General features: G+C 33.0%; 3 protein-coding genes across 3 annotated transcripts in view; 1 reads left to right on the forward strand and 2 right to left on the reverse strand.

Moving 5' to 3' along the window:
- LOC145316890 (uncharacterized) overlaps positions 1-17686 on the reverse strand; it is a 256014-nt gene that overhangs the window by 112041 nt on the left and 126287 nt on the right. The window lies entirely within an intron of this gene.
- The window catches only part of LOC145316891 (uncharacterized), a 212543-nt gene that overhangs the window by 68572 nt on the left and 126285 nt on the right, over positions 1-17686 (reverse strand). The gene's annotated exons all lie outside the window — the stretch shown is intronic.
- Positions 888-16567, forward strand: LOC145316892 (uncharacterized). Its single transcript, XM_080157702.1, has 18 exons — positions 888-1064; positions 1717-1790; positions 2179-2309; positions 3415-3495; positions 3815-3882; positions 4235-4338; positions 4502-4591; positions 5056-5196; positions 5698-5764; positions 6621-6788; positions 10433-10561; positions 10819-10880; positions 11135-11348; positions 11613-11973; positions 12991-13699; positions 14002-14734; positions 15295-15363; positions 16397-16567. The coding sequence occupies exons 1-18, from the start codon at positions 938-940 to the stop codon at positions 16444-16446; spliced, it is 3378 nt and encodes a 1125-aa protein (XP_080013828.1). The 5' UTR covers positions 888-937; the 3' UTR covers positions 16447-16567.

Genomic DNA, 17686 nt, shown 5'->3' on the forward strand with positions numbered 1-17686 from the left:
TGACAATGAATTTTAATTTTATCGTCCATTGTCAAATTTTTTTGTTTATTTTTAATTTTTATAAATGCCTTGTTTTTGTTGTTGGTGTGATTTATAAATGTTGTATTCTTTCTATCCAAACTAAGATGGTTTTGTTTTAGTTATTATCTACAGTCGATAATACCTATACTAAGCATGAATATCTAAAGCTACTCTATAAGTACATCTATGTCGTCGGTCCATGTTGATCAGATAACGTGTTACTCTAACAAAATATTAAGAAATATGTGTTCTTGTTCACACGAATGAACAGTATACTAGAATCATCAAATAGTAGAACTTTTAAAATACGGCTAAGAAATGCGAAAAATAATAATTCTGTTATACCGTGAAAAAAAAATTTAATTTAAAAACTGGAAATGTTTGTTTCTGTCGGCTTCATTGAAATGGGCAATAGTTCTATTTAATTTGAATAAATTTTCTATGAAATATGAAAGATAGTACCTAGGTTTCTCATATCAAATCTCCTCCAGCATGGTTCCAAAACCGATTTATATCTGCAGAATCAGAACCGGTTCTCAGTCATTCTGAAAAATTATGTATATTACAGACAATTTTCCATGAATATTAAATTAAAAATCATATGACTTATACAAGTTTTAATATCTGTGGATGACTTATACAAGTTTTAATATCTGCGGGAAGCTGTTTGTAACAAGAGACGATCGTAGTTATGTATTTATTGTAGTAAATAAAGACAGCTTTTCGCGGAAATTGAAATGAAAAATTATGAAATTAAAACCAGTTTTGTTAGTACCGAGGGACCAAAGGCTGAAAACCGATTATTATCCAGCGGATACCAATCGGTTTCCAAGCTTTACTGGAAAGTACTCTTCTTAGCGAAAAAGATAATAGCTTAAGATAATTAGATCCGTAAAATGAAATGAGAAACTGAAAAATGAGTGAATCTGCAGGTCCCAGCAAGATGGATCCTGCCAGGATAGAAAGGGTGGATCCAGGGGTTGCCGGTAAAATGAGATCCTCCATGAAAATTGTAAATGTTAGACAATGCATAGAAGAATTAGGCAAATCATTGACGTTGATGCATGCAAGTGTACATAGTTTTAGAATTTAGAATTACTTCTAGAATCGTATTATAGACGGCTTTCCCCGGAAAATTCAATAGAAAATATTAAGATTAATTCCAGTTTTGATTATCTACATATAATACAATACATAAACTTTCAGTATGGCTTAAAATCGGTTCTAATTCAGCGGATATTAATCGGTTTCGAAGCCATACTGGAAAACTATTTAATCTGTAGTATTGTCATTTTAGGACAACATGTTAAAATAACCCGAAAGTCCGTATTTATTGATAGTCTTCAGGGAGAATCGTGTTAGAAGTTTAACATCAACTGCATGATTTACTACACTCCATAGTGTCAATTTAAAATACTGTCTTATTACTAATTCATGTTTTGTCATATTCTTCACTTATACGAGAAATTTTTACACGATATAGTAAACCTAGCAAATCTTCATTCTATTCCTAAGTAATACAACTACTTATAGCTAACTCATTATGCAAATAAAATGAATAGAGAACCTGCCTTTCTTACTAAAATCTGTACAATTTTTAACCAATAACATAACCTGGTTGTTCCTCCACAGTTCCTACTGTCAGAATCTAGATAATTTCTATACTGCAAGCATCGAATTGATTTGATTTGTTAGTTTATAACAGCCTGGATGCGGGTGGAACTGCTATCGAAATCAGAGTTAATCTTGAGGAAAACATTATAATACAGGTTTCTTTCTATTTTCTCCTGTCTTCAACTGAAAATAAAGTTTTTAATCAACTTCAAAATAAAATAAAATGATAACGTTTTTGTGCTTTATTCGCATTCTTAATATTTTTTTGCTTTGGCCGTTTTATTTGGTTGGTGGTAAAAGGGTTAAAGGGCGTTTTAGAGCGTTGCATGAACTTTACTTGCCCTGATAACTAACTGCTATATCGAAATAATCCCTTTAAGCTCAAATTTAGATCCTTAAGTATGGATGCTTTGATTTTTTTTTAAGAGGGACTGCTATATTTGGGTCAGGTTTAGACAAAATTGTAAAATGTTGAATTCCCTGCGACTTTCAGGCAGCTGCCGAGCCCTGCATTTCACCGCCTATAATTCACGTGATCTGTAGGTATCTGACAACGGTTATGGCATCCCTCCTCAAAACTTGGAGATGGTTGGAAAGTCCTACTATACAACAAAATTTAATGAGAAGCATTTAAAGATGTATGGGTCGCTTGGGGAGACTCTGTCCTGTATAAGGTACAACAAATTAAGTCAAGATATTCGAATAAAAGTTCTCCAAAGTAAAGGGACAACAATTTCTAATGATTTATAAATATTTTCAATAAAAGGGGGGGGGGTAAAATTTTTTGGGGGGGTAATTTAAATTTTATAAAATATTTAGTATTAAAAATGCGTGCGAAGCGCGCCAAAATTTTTTTTATCAGATATTTTTTTTTTTTGGGGGGGGGTATTTACCAGGGTAGGGGTAAATTTCAAATGGGGGGGGGGGGGGGTAAAATGAAAAAAAATTTTAGGGGGAAGAAATCGCCCCATTACCCCCCCCCCCCCCTTAGACGTCTATGCCGGGATATAAATGATCATACCCGGGAAATAAACGAATATTTACATCCACTATTTAAGGGGTTGTTTATATGGGAATGTAAATTTCCTAGTTTTCCCGTTATCTGGTTCGTTGGCTTAAATATTTGGGTACCCTTATTGAATTTCATTATGGTTGGTTTCAAAATAATAGTGTCCAACTTTTAATATAATAGGTTAAATCGACAGAATTGGTAATTTTATTTATTTATTGTGGATATGTACATCAACTTATCGTTCATTGTCTTATCTCCAAAGATCCCCGACTGCTAATTATTTTTTAATAATTTTCTTTTATATTGTAAACTTCTTTGTAAGCTGGACTTTAGCGTAGCATTTGATTACAATAGTTAATAGTATAAATGGTGATCCAAATCGAATTAACCCGCTACTTTCGTGTATTCAATTCGAACCGAAAATAAATGTCAAATAGGTTACAGAACCTGAAAATTTTTTGGGTGATTTTAATTATTCGAGTCCATAAAAAATGCTTCGGATTTCCAAGAATTAATAGTTTTTCCAGTGTAGCTTACAAACCGATTAATATCCGCTGGATTAGAACCGTTTCTTACCCATATACTGGAAAACCATGTAAAGTATCAAATTACAGACAATTTTCAACGGATATTGAAATAAAATTTTTAGGCTAACAAAACTGGTCTTAACCTTGTATTTTTTAAATTTTAATATCCACGGAAAGCTGTCCTTAATACGATGCGATAAAAAACTATTCCAATTGCCTAAATGTAAAATATATTTAAAGCGAGAACTGTTCCAAGCTTAGCATACTATCGAGAACAAAGGATCAAGATTCTTGTGAGGCGGCGGAAATTGAATTTAGGGGGTAAGTTTTTAAAAAGTTTTTTTTATAGTTTGACACCCCCTCGGTCCGCATGAATACGGTTTAAATTATCGAAAGAAATGAACATTTAGTAGAACTGAAATTTTAGATTTTGTTAAGAATTACTAACGGCTTTTGTAGTTTTTAAAAAAAGGGGAAGGCATAGAGTCGCGTTGCCTAGCTGCACTTTAAAATATTGTTGATTTCTCTTGAGAGGTACCCTTCTACACTGTAATGGAGAAGGTTCAGTGGATAGCAAAAATTCTTCGGTACACTTGCACAGATCCTGTAACTTTTTTATAAGGATATATTAATATTTAAGTTGTATCCGACGATTTAAAGAATCTGGAAGTAGACGAGATTTTACTGGAACAACTGTTATCGTATCCGGTAATTTTTTCATTGACTGTTTTCAGTAACATAACCTTTTATTTGTCATTGTTTTATATAATAAACAATGGTGTCGACATCCATAAATGTGAAGCTCACAAATTTAATATTTCAATTCAAGCCATACGAACTTCAAGATATTAATAAAGCGTTGCTACTCTATTATATATCTTGGCCATCTTATCACACAACTTTCTTGATATTGGGTAGGTTTAGGTTTTAGTACATCAACCCTCCCCGCCCTAACCCTTGACACTATAAGGTTGATTATAACAGCATTTTATTTTATTAATTGTCCTCAATTTATGTCCTGTATAGCTGAATATTGTTTAATATTATCATGTTTCTTTAGGACTATTCAAAGATCAGATAGTAAAAAGAGCTTTGGCAAAACATGGACCAGTGATGTTTGAAGTTAAAACCTTATTGGAAAATATAGCTGTTATACATCCGCAGGTCTAATTGTTATATAGCTAAAAAATAAATAAGTCAATAAAACAGGGGTGTATATTTTACATTTGGGAGAGGTGGGTATTCAAAATGAAAAAATAATCAGTATTTTATAATTTTTTATAAATTCAAACTTTTTAACCTAAGGGTTAATAAAATATTTTATAAGGTGAAGTTCCGCCTACTAGATGACACCATCCAGAAAAAGGAGACTGTGTTTCGTACTGTTTCAAGGGATCATCATGTACAAACTCTTAAGGTAACCCTTGCGCCTCACAATTTGTATAGTGTACAAACTCTTAACGATATAGCTCAAGTTTATTACTCAGAGTGTTCAGTTATCACAAACTCTTAATTGTGTTCCTGAAAGTGGCGAGGTATTATCACGTACATACTCCTAATATAATATCTTGTCCCTCACAGTGTCCAGGTATCATTATGTACAAATTCTTAATGTAATATATTGTTCCTCTGTGTATAGGGGGCATTATTTAAGTACCTAAAAACTTGTTCAGAAATTTTTTTAAAGCTAGCTGGATATCGATTTATAGCAACAGAATCTCTTAGCTTTGAATTTGCAGGTCTTTAGGTTTACCATCCTACTGTACTCCTCGATTGAATCTGCTTAAATTTAAAGTTTTTCTTATGAATCTAGACTGCACCTCTTTTAACAATACTTTTTTAACTTAAAGGATCTTAAATTTTCTATATGTAAAATTTCAGGACATAATTTCTCACGAAGAGCTTGGAAATAACCAGGTTTTCGAGAATTTCAAGAAGATAAGTTGTAAAACTGAGGTTGTCAAGATTACTGGTCTCGTATCAACAGAGTTGGCATCCTCGAACAGGTTGCAATTTCTACAGGTAGAACATTGGTTTTAAAAATTGTAAAGTTAGTGAATGAAAAAAAAAAGTTTTAAGACAAATCAATATCCATGTTCCATGTTCATTTAATGCATTTGAATGTTATGTTAAGCTTATCAATTGAGGATGTTGTCATCCATGATTTAACATATTTACCATATTATATGATTTTATTAAAATGTGAAGTGCATTATTATGTAACTATTAAAAAAGTTTTGGGCTTTTCCTCAAAGTTCCATTAAAGCACTGACCCCCTTGAAATTAAAAAAATGTAATTTTAAAATAGATTGAGAACAAGAGGAAGGGGTTTCTATGCCTAACTCCTGCAAGGCTAACGATTGCTATGCAGTATCCAATATTACCTAATCCAAAATAAAACATAACAAATTTTAACTCATTGCACCACCCTAATTTTTATATGAGGGAGGGTGCTAAATTGCACAACAAGGTACGATAAAATTAATATTTTTTTGTTTGCATCCTTTATTTGTTTTTATTTAGATAAATAAAAGATCAGTGCTGGATAAGAAACTTCACAAGATGATAACATCAGTACTTAAACAAATGAAGGAATGTTTTATACAAATTAATAGAATAAATTGTTGAGACAAGGTTGACAACATCCATAAGTAACTAAGAACAAAAGTATTAAAAGATGTCTAGAAAACAAAGTAATACATAGAGTGGATGCTAATAAATCACTCATGCTTTTCCTTTAAGTAAGGCTTAGATCGATGCTGTGAGTATTGGTGCAAAAAATTTTAAATTGATTTGCCGGGGCTGATTATTTACGTCACAAGTGAGGGGAAAGAAAAGGGAAGGAGGAAAGAAACCCCCTAGAAAAGAGATGGGGGTATGACGTCACACGCCAAAACAATTTGAAATTTGTCCCCATTTTTTGCACCAATACTCACAGCATCCTTAGATGATGCTGTGAGTATTGGTGCAAAAAATGGGGACAAATTTTAAATTGATTTGCCGGGGCTGATTATTTACGTCACAGGTGAGGGGAAAGAAAAGGGAAGGAGGAAAGAAACCCCCTAGAAAAGAGATGGGGGTATGACGTCACACGCCAAAACAATTTGAAATTTGTCCCCATTTTTTGCACCAATACTCACAGCATCCTTAAATCGATCTATTCACGTACTTATCAATAATATGGTGGGATTGTTGCTATCCAGTATGATTTCGAAACCTATTAACAAACACTGGATTAGAACCGGTTTTCGGCAATACTAAAAATCATGTATAGCATCGTATTACAGACAATTTTCAGACGAATATTAAATTAAAAATAACAAAATAATAATTTTTCATTTTAATATCTACGAAAAGTTGTCTATTATACGATGCGATAAATAACTATTATTTATTTCTTTAATCTGTCCATGACTATCTGTCATGTATGAAAACGAAACCTGTGTAGGAGCATAAGGATAACTCTTCCAAAGGACTGGTGCACCCCTGCTATGTCATATGTCTCCTCTTCAAGAAATCTGATGCTCTAAAGATTGATTATACCTACACAGAAGATTCTTATATTTTTCAAGATGCTTCCCTGGTTAGAAAGATTGTAAACAAAACTCTGACAGGTATTTTTTATTTAACGTAGTTTCGGGCGTTCTGGTCTTTTTAAGTTAAATCATGTTTTTGTTGAACAAATTTGTCAAATTATGTTAAATTGATGTTGATATAGTTTTAAATGTGCTTTTTACTAGCTTCCAAGATAACTATAAACTTTTTACAGAAGTCAAGGTTTCTCCTATCTTCAGTATTGATTGCTTTGCTCTCCTGAATGTTGTCATTATAGTTTATCTAACTTATATGTGCTCTAACTAAAGAATATTATAATCCTCAAAAGAATAAGGTAGCAAGGTTTTTTCTTTTGAAGCTGGTCAGATTGGTTCATAATTTTCAGGGAAGTTTCATAATTGTATTTGGATATTTTTAGGCTATTTTTATTGTTTCCTTCTTTCTGAATTAAGGTTTGTAGAATCCAAGGTCATTGCCACTTGTTACTTTAAAGTAATTTGGATTTCTGTCTGATTGTATGACAATGATTCCAAAAAAACCTCGTAGACATTGAACAATTTTTAGTGGCACATGCAGGAAAGCATATAAGCAATTTGATATTTTTGTAGCAAATATTAAATTTTGGTAAGACACAACCCCCACCACCTGTTTTGCTAGCGAAGCCTTTAGAGACAAAATTGACTGGAATATTATAGAACTCACGAAATTTTTTTTAATGCCTAAAAACCATCCTAATTAATTAAACATACATAAACAATTGATAGTCTTTCAAAAAAAAATTCATTTAGTCATTAAATAATACAAAATTAATTTTTTTCGTTTTGACTTTAGCAACGCCATCAATTTTAACACATTGAAGAGGAGATACTAATTTTGTTCTAAAACGCACAATTTTCAGAGTTAAAACATGAGTAATACCTTAATCTCTTCCTTTAAACTTGCTTGAAAATCGAAAACCTTTAAATCAACACATTTATTAATGTGTAGGAGTACAGCTCTTCACAAGTCATTTTTACCTGGAGGTCGATTGTGGAAAAACCCCTGCCTAATATCAATTTTTTTTTTCATAAATGGAATAGTCTATACTTGGTTAAAATATGGTATCAATTCTAGATTGGAGACGTTATTCAAACTAGTTCTATAACTGATTAATCTGTTTCCAAAAATTTAGCTTTCTTTCTTTACACTTCTTTGTACTTTTTTTTCTTTTCAAAATGATAAAATGTTTTAACAAATAGTCTTAAATATATGAGGTAATATAGATAGAAAAGGATATCCAGGGAGTTTGGCTAAATCTTCCCTTATTAACTCTTGGCAGATGAACTATCCCTTCCTGTTAAACCTACATAAATGGGACACAAAAAAATACAAAATTATGCATGAAAACAACTTTACAGTAGCGAAGCTACTTGAAAATTAATTTTGTTTAAACCATAGGGTGTGTTTTAGTTAATTATGAGAAAATATATCAACAGTAACGAAAAACTGCTGAGCTGCAAAATTGTTGTAATATTTATTAATAGCCACAGCCAGCGGCTGGTAGTTTGCAGCTCAACAGTTTTTTGTTACTGTTGATATATTTTCTCATAATTAACCAAAACAAACCCCCCCCAAAAAAACAAGATTGCATGTTCAATTTTACAAGTTTAGCTGAATAATTGCACCAGTGGTCAGCCGCCAAACCGCCAAATTAAAAGTTTTGCAGAATATTTAGAGACTGACCCATTGTATTATAATTCAGAGCTCTATCTTGAATATGGGCCTTAGAGCGCACTGTTACTGTGAAAGTGTACAACCCCCTTCCCCTTATTTTAAAAGCACAAAATCTATTCTGAAATAGACAAACGGACAAAGTGAGTTATAGAGCTGATTATCTGTTATCACAAGAAAGAAAAGAAAGAGCAGTCTGACCGCTACAGATGTGTTCTACTTAATTATGCTCCATATTTATGTGAATAGCTACAAGAATTTTCAGCCTTCTATCTTTTACAGGAGCTGAGAAAATCACGATTCCACCCCCCCCCACATCCCCGTTTTGTCTCTAACAGATGGACATTTCAAATTTTAGAGCAGCTTTGCTACTAAAAGAAATAATACATTGAGAAAATTAGTTGTGAAAAATATAAGCGGCTTAACAGCAGTCAGACTGCTATGGATGTTTTATACTTAATTATGCTCCATATTGATTGAATGTTTACGAGAAGTTTCAGCCTTCTATCTTTTATAGGAGCTGAGAAAATGATGTTTCCCCCTTTTTGTCTCTAAAAGACGGACAGACATTGCTACTAAAAAAATAATACATTGTTAATTTTTATTTAACCCTTAACGGTTGGGGGGGGGGGGGGCGTTGAACGGTATGATCCTGCAGGTCCTGATCCTCCAGGTCTCCATAAATCTTTAAAAAACTCCTGTGGCCGCAATTTTTGACTTAGAGACGTCAAATTTTAAACTTAGGCTTTTCTTACATGTATAACGTATTAAAATTTCATAAAGATCCGCCGCCGTTTCTGCCGACCACCGACTGCGGCGGCTGGCAGCTGCAAAATACAGCTGCGACCGCTGAAATTTATGTTTTGATATTTCTAATATAAAATTTTACATAAAGAAAAAATTTCCTAGAAAAAAATGTTCTTCTAGCTTCAAAAATAAGAAAATTACAGCCGTTTGAAATTTTTAAGTAAAAAAGGACCTAAAAACAAAGGTTGTTAAATAAAAGGGTTAAGGAAGCTAAAATTGACTTTGACTTATAAAAGGTCGAAAATTCATTATCAAACAGGGGACTTGCACAACAAAAATTACCCCTCTAACTCTAATAGGAACTGAGATAATAGGGGGGGGAGCCTTGAACGCCCCCCCCCCCCCCCGAACCAATTAAGGTACGGCAAGGCGCACGACTGTTAAAAGTTAAAAGGATGACAATATTCATTAAAGCAAAGCTCTTAAGATCAAAAAGAAATTGATGTAAAATCATGGTTGCCGTTTAAGATTTGTAATATTTACTATACCTTATACATATTGAGCTGTGAAGCATATCATGGATGCTTATAATCATCACAATCATTGGATCTTCGTTTAGGAAGGCCTAAACAGCTATTTGTTAAATCATTTTATCATTTTGACAAGAAAAAAAAGTACAAAGAAGTGCAAAGAAAGGAAGCTAGATTTTTAGAAAAAGATTATTCAGTTATAGAACTAGTTAGAATAACGTCTCCAATCTAGAATTGATACCATATTTTACCCAAGTATAGACTATTCCATTTATGAAAAAAAAAATTGATATTAGGCAGGGGTTTTTCCACAATCGACCTCCAGGTAAAAATGACTTGTGAAGAGCTGTACTCCTACACATTAATAAATGTGTTGATTTAAAGGTTTTCGATTGCCAAGCAAGTTTAAAGGAAAAGTTTAAGGTATGAATCTCATGTCAACTCTGGAAATTGTTGAAATGAGAACAAAAATACGGTTTTAACATTTTTGTGTTGGCAGCCATGGCTTCACCATAGACGATAAGAAAAATATAAAAATCTCTTTCAATTGTAGGAAAAAAATATTTTTTTTCAACACACCATCATTTCTTAATGTATTTTTTATAATTAAGGATAGTTTTTAGGCTTTTTCCGTTCATGCGTGATTTTTTTGTATAAGGAAGTAAGAAGTGCTCTTTAATTGTTTTTTTTAAAACATTTACTTACAATAATTGTAGGATTTTTGAAGAAATATAATCTGGTAGCAAGCTTGCCTAAGAAGTTTAATCCAAGGAGTCTTGTTCCTCTTTTAATGACAGGAATTAAACCTTTGCAGAGTTCCCCTACAAGGACAGTCATTACAATAGGTATAATCATTATAATAAAGTAAAAGAATCTCTTTCTGCCTGTCTGTTTGTGTGTACCGTTAGTTTATTATAAATCAAAAGCAAGAAAACTTTAAACCAATGCCAGCTTAAAGTAGCATAAGGACAGAGGTATTAAAGCAATAAAAACTAATGGATAAAATACCTAGCATTTTTTGTTTGTTTCACTTGAAGTTAGGTTTGGTTGAATCTTCTAAAATTTTCCATAGAGTTTCTAGTTAATTAAAGTTAAATTTAAGATGATGATGATGACATGTTACCGCCAACACCTGTACACAAACAGGGCACGATTCACAATCACCAGGGAAGGGGACAAGTTTTCTCACAAAAAGTTTAAGACTAGGAAGACGAGGACAGAAAATTTCAATCAGATTTCTGAATAAATAAATTAAAATTTCCTTTAGCTTCTCAATCAGTTGAAGAACAAAAAATTTGCCTTTTAAATGGTCTCAACTGATATCACATTTTAAGAAAAAGGACATATGTGCCATAACAATGTGTATAACTTCTGTTATATTTGTTTATTTGTCCTTAATTGTTGAAAACTTGTTTCTTCAGAACCAGCAATGTTCAACCCTGGCAAAATTCAACCATTCTCCGAGGCAAGATGGAGCTCGGACAGGGATGCCAATTTATAAACAGAACCTGGAAAAATGCGCCAAATTAAAAGATAGCGAAGAGTGTTCTGTAGTGGGCACTGTTTTGTCGGGAGATAATGGAAGTGTAGTAGATGATAATTTTCATACCCAGGCTTCTACAAGATCTTCAGGTTTTATATATTTGCCTGTTTTTTTCTTGACTTTCCATTCATTTCTGTTTATTATGATCATAAGTATAAATATTTTTTTTAATGCGACTAAGCCTCAAATTTAAACCAAATTGGTTGCTTAATTTATTTTAAAAGAGGGATTGCCATATTTGGTAAGCTTTAGACTTCCAGCTAATGTTTACAAATTGTAAAAAAATTGATTTCAATTAGGCTTACAGGCGGCTGACGAGCCCTGGATAATAGGTCTAATCTTCTTACTTTCAGCTGTGGATTTGCCCTGTACCCAAGAAGAAGATAAAAACAAAACATTTGACACTGAGTTGAACCCCAGCCAGTTGGATAACAATAATGATGCTGTCACTGATATTGATGCTGCTAATAATAGTTCAGTTCTTAGTCAGGAAACTACAGGAGACAGAGATACTGTTGCTGATTTAACTAAAGATGAAGCACAGTTTGGCGAAGATGAATTATCGACAATTTATAAAGTCAGACGACATAAGAAAGTTGCATCTATTAGAATTAGTAAATCTAAGCGCCCTGCAGGACATAAGATGCAAATTATGCCCCAATTAAACACGTTTCAACAATCTAATGATGACAGGGAAGAAAATGTTCAGCCACGGTATTATTAATGTTTTTAAATACATCAGCTAATCTATAACTTTGTTTTTTTTTACAGTCAATTAAAGATCTTTCTCGTATTCATTCGAATCCGGTGGATAGGAACCGGTTCTCATCCATACGAAAAAACTATGTCTAGCATCGTATTATATCCAGCTTTCTACGAATATAAAAATGTACAATCATAAGATTAAAACCAGTTTTTTTAGCCGGTGCCTTTGGCACCTCGGGGCTAAAAAAACTAATTTTAATCTTATAATTGTACATTCTATATCCGCGGAAAGCCGTTTATAATACGATGCGTGAAATAACTATTCTCGTATTCATTCGAATCCAGTGGATAGGAACCGGTTCTCATCCATACGAAAAAACCATGTCTAGCATCGTATTATAGTCATCTTTCTACTAATATAAAAATGTACAATCATAAGATTAAAACCAGTTTTTTCAGCCCTATATCCGCGGAAAGCTGTTTATAATACGATGCGAGAAATAACTATTCTTATATTTCTTTCTCCAATATTTTGGGTTTTAAATGATTAAATTATTAAAATTGCGTAGGGTTAAATATAAATAAACTGAAGGATGTTTCGATAATCCTTTAATCTATAATACAAAGTAGAACGATGTCTGTCCGTCTGTCCGTCTGTCCGTCTGACCGTCTGTCCGTCTGTCTGTCCGTCCGTCCCTTAAGATCTCGGTAACCACTGAACCGATCGGATTCTACTCTTCAGGGTATATACCTATTGGTCCTGTGGTGGTTTTAAGCTATTTTCTGCAATTTTTTTTTTTTTTTTTTTTTTTTTTTTTTTTGCAGAAGATTTCCTTGGTCCTTTGTTCAAAAATATTTTTTATTCCAGCATTTATTTTGAATGAAAGAATAGCAACATTCTCTCACTAAAAACAATAAATATTAATTTTTTACGAATTTCGCCTTTATTTTTTTTATCACCTCTTGGGGCAAAGCCCCTAGAGGCTAGGGGCGAAGCCGCTAGTAAATATATAATTTAATTGGCAGGAACAACGGATATGACAACAAATCTACTTTTATATGCGGCAACATTGATATTACCAACGAGTTTGATGATGATGCTCCTCCGCCAATGGAATTTGAAACGCCTATTGAAAATAATATTAAATGTGATACATCTGTGATGAACAGAAACATCTTTCAAGAAGACGCGTCAAGTACAAATATTGGCGATGAAAACATTCCTGCAGCTGACAATCCACAGACCATTATTCAGTCTCTGCATGATCAAAATCAATATCAAGAGTATCCACAGCAAAATCAGTATCAAGAGTATCCACAGCAAAATGAAATCTTTCATCAACCAAAACAAAATCATTATGAGCCTATCCAATATGTGGAACAAAATGTGCCATATCAAATGCATCAGAATGCTCAACAACAATTTCAAAACAATTTTCCTGGCTACTATGATCAAAGGCTTCCTAGATCTTCAGAACATCAACATGATATTCCTCCAGAACATAATCAGTTTACATATAATTTATATCAACATCCGAAGCCGCTACAGTTTTATAATCAACAGGATCATTATTCTAGGCAGGTTTATGAAGCACAGGGTCCCGGAGGGGTTTATTATCCACCATATCAGCCTGAATATCAACATCTCCATGGAAGAGGCTATCATAACAATGAATATGGACACCAGGGATTTCATAATGCTCTAGTATATGGGAATAATACAACCACTTATCAGGTTATTTTTACTGAGCATCTCCATAAGGAGGATGACATTATAGTTACAAAAGAATTGTTAGTAGTATGGCAGCTCTTTAATTTGGGTATGACTGTCCATACGTCAATGTATACTTTAATCTTACAAGATATCGTGTTTTTTTAGAATTTGTAATTAAATTTTATCTAATTCTACTATATTTTCTATCTTTTACCAAATTCCTTCTTTTATTGAAAATAACAGTTTACTGTTAATTTTTTTGTTAATTTTTCTATGCTGTACAACTATATACAGCTCAGCTTCCAACTATTTGTCTTGTTCAGGTTCCAAGAATTGATCCTTTTACTGTGACACTTCTCAACAAACCCATAATGTCAACATTGTATCACAACTCCCAAGATTACACAGCTTCTCACATGGGTGGACCATTCTCATATGCACCACCGGAACCCCTGCCAACACAAATGTTGCCCAACAATATTTCATTTCCCCCATCTGTTTATGGTAATTTACCCAGATCTCTACGGCCAACATTTAATTTTAATACAAATTTTACAAACCACCCGCATCCAAATTATTTTCCATCGCCTAGACCGGAGCCTAGATTTGATAACCACACAGCACAAGTACCTATGCATGTTGTAGAAGCTCCCATAGATTACGTATTGACATGCAATAATGCCCCTGGTGAAAAGTGGAATGTAATCACATCTCAGCCATTCTATAAACCAGGCTTTATTGAAGAAAGAAAAGACGTAAGAAACTTTAATTATGAAAATATAACTGAAGACAAGAGGTACATGGAAGGCATTATCGAGGATAATTATACAAGTTATGAGGAAAGCAATGTTGATTTCTCAACACAACCTGATACCACAACGTCTGATGCTAATACGAGTGTTCAACAAAGTACAACAGACAAACGAACAGTTGAATGTGCAAAAACTAATTCAGAATCAAAGATTTTAAGCGCAGAAAGAAAACCAGGGAAAACTGGAAGCACCAGAAATAAGAGACGAATTAAAAATCTATACCAAGAAAGCATTTCTGATATAGGTTGGTTATTGTTGTTCTAATTATAAAACCAAACTTTCACTTTCACTCTAGTATCTTGTTAAGTACTGAAACTAGCCCATTCCCCCCCCCCCCTTTTTATTACTTAAGGTTAAGTTAGATTATAGTAGATACTTGGCAGCCCCGCTGGGGATAGGCTTAGGAATAAAATACACCACCCTTTGTTTCAATTTATTTTTTAAAAATTTAGGGCCGGAGGGGTTATCAGTCCTCAACAGGAACTTTATGCAAAGCACTAATCTAAGCCTTGAAAGAATAATAAATTAAATTAGCTAATTCTCACCTCCCTAACCAAATAAAACTTGGTACTTTAAAAGCAAGTTGTATATGTGTGTATTTTTAATATAAAATTGCTAAGAATAAAATGTATTAGATGTGCTTCTTGTGTTACCAAACCCCTAAGTTAATGTGGAGATTCTAGGTATGCGAGTGTTAGGGATGTGTTTTCGCAATAAATACATAAATAGGTACAAAATTTATCGTTTTCTTTTATTTAGGTATTTAACTAAATTATAAGGTCATAAAAATTATCAAAATTACAGGTGGAAAAAGTTGCTTTAACTTAGCCCTGGCTGATGAGACAATAGATTCAACAAATTGTACCCAATTCAAAAGGAAAATTCCATATTCTGCATGTGTTACACTAATAATCAATCACTAACTCTCACACACTCCTTTTTTTTAACGTCTAAAGGTTGGGTTAGATAAGATTCAGGAAATTCTCGGGTGGAGATCTCAGCAGAAGTTCAGTGCTAGATTTTAATTGATAAGAGTTGCATAGTCAATACCCTGCACACAGTTAGAACCTCTAGACAAAGGTCGTACAATCAAAGGGTTGGTTGTATGAGAGGCGTTTCATGATATAATCATGCATACATCAATAAGCAAGATTTGGTTCAGAGACGCACAAAAATAGGAACTCTTGGTGTATCCTGTCATCTATAATCTATCCATTATCACTAAATAGGAACTCGTGGTGTATCCTGTCATCTATAATCTATCCATTATCACTAAATAGGAACTCGTGGTGTATCCTGTCATCTATAATCTATCCATTATCACTAAATAGGAACTCGTGGTGTATCCTGTCATCTATAATCTATCCATTATCACTAAATAGGAACTCGTGGTGTATCCTGTCATCTATAATCTATCCATTATCACTAAATAGGAACTCGTGGTGTATCCTGTCATCTATAATCTATCCATTATCACTAAATAGGAACTCGTGGTGTATCCTGTCATCTATAATCTATCCATTATCACTAAATAGGAACTCGTGGTGTATCCTGTCATCTATAATCTATCCATTATCACTAAATAGGAACTCGTGGTGTATCCTGTCATCTATAATCTATCCATTATCACTAAATAGGAACTCGTGGTGTATCCTGTCATCTATAATCTATCCATTATCACTAAATAGGAACTCGTGGTGTATCCTGTCATCTATAATCTATCCATTAGTCACTAAATAGGAACTCTTGGTGTATCCTGTCATCTATAATCTATCCATTATCACTAAATAGGAACTCGTGGTGTATCCTGTCATCTATAATCTATCCATTAGTCACTAAATAGGAACTCTTGGTGTATCCTGTCATCTATAATCTCTCCATTAGTCACTAAATATGGAATTTTACTAAAGGATAAAAGATCTGTGGGACTTCAGTTCAAATGAGGAAGAAAACTGAATAACCAAGAAATACTACAAATTATCAGTTATCGGTTTTTATTTATCTCACTGACCGATAAGTCGGAATTCTCATTAAAAATAGAAAACTACCACCCAAGAGTATATACTATATAGCTTGAAGCTGTAAACAATAATATGTTGAGCTACTAAGTTATTGTTTAATTCCTTTTCAGTACCCTACAAATTAATACAATCCTATGGATATTTTATTCAACATAAAAGCAAAGAATACTTAACGTAACGATATTACAAATTACAATATATACATAGTTATGCATTTCTATTTTATAATATCGGTAAAAAACAAAATCAAAATATGTAAAATCTTTTGACAAAATTCATGTAGGTATAATGTATATATTTTCAAGTTATGTTTCCTTCAAATGACTTTATTAATTAGACATTGACATAGAAGATCTTGAAGGTCAATCTGGTACAATAATCCGTCAAATTTAAACAAAGGATTCCCAGCAGATAAACCCTTTTGTTTATCTATAGTTATATACGATTCACTAATCATTTGTCCTAAGAAATTCAACTATTTTTATCTGACTCATTGTTTGAATGCAATGAAAAAAAAACAGCACTTTCGTACTGATACCTGTACACTTTCTAATCAATAATATTGCCGGTTTGTTATGCCACTGATTGCTGATTTAGAGAGTCTGTATCTATTCTTCTATGTTTATTCCTAAATAATATAATTCTATGGACATTTTATCTAACCTAACAGTTTGGAATCAACACCAAATAAACCTACATAATTAGTTATGCATTTATATTTTAGTCAATAAAATACAAAATTAAAATATTTAAAAGTTTTGACAAAAAATTCGCGTACATATATAGTTCATTTTTATTTTATTTTAACAAATGACATTCTAACGACTAATCATATAACTATGTGATAAAAGTATATTAAATTCGTGTTTTGTCTTGTAAAAGGGGGGGGGGGGGAAATGTGGTGACTCGTGCCACGACATACCAGCAATTTTATTTTGGGTGCTACTCCCTTAGTTTTAGAGATAATTGGATGAAATCTTTTGGGCTGGGTCAGTAATTACCCCAACTAGAGGTATCTTTCAAAAAAAACGGCGGCGGGACCGCCGCTCTTGCCGCCCGCCGCCGTTTTCCGCCGCCACCAAAAAAAATTTTTTTTTGCATTTCTCGCCGAATTAGGCTATTTGGAATCATTTGAGACCATGTTATTTTTTTCAAAAATTTTTCCCCTTACAAGC

This window comes from Acartia tonsa, chromosome 4, assembly GCF_053477335.1.
Source record: "Acartia tonsa isolate MP-2025a chromosome 4, ASM5347733v1, whole genome shotgun sequence".
In the NCBI taxonomy this organism is placed as follows: Eukaryota; Metazoa; Arthropoda; class Copepoda; order Calanoida; family Acartiidae; genus Acartia; species Acartia tonsa.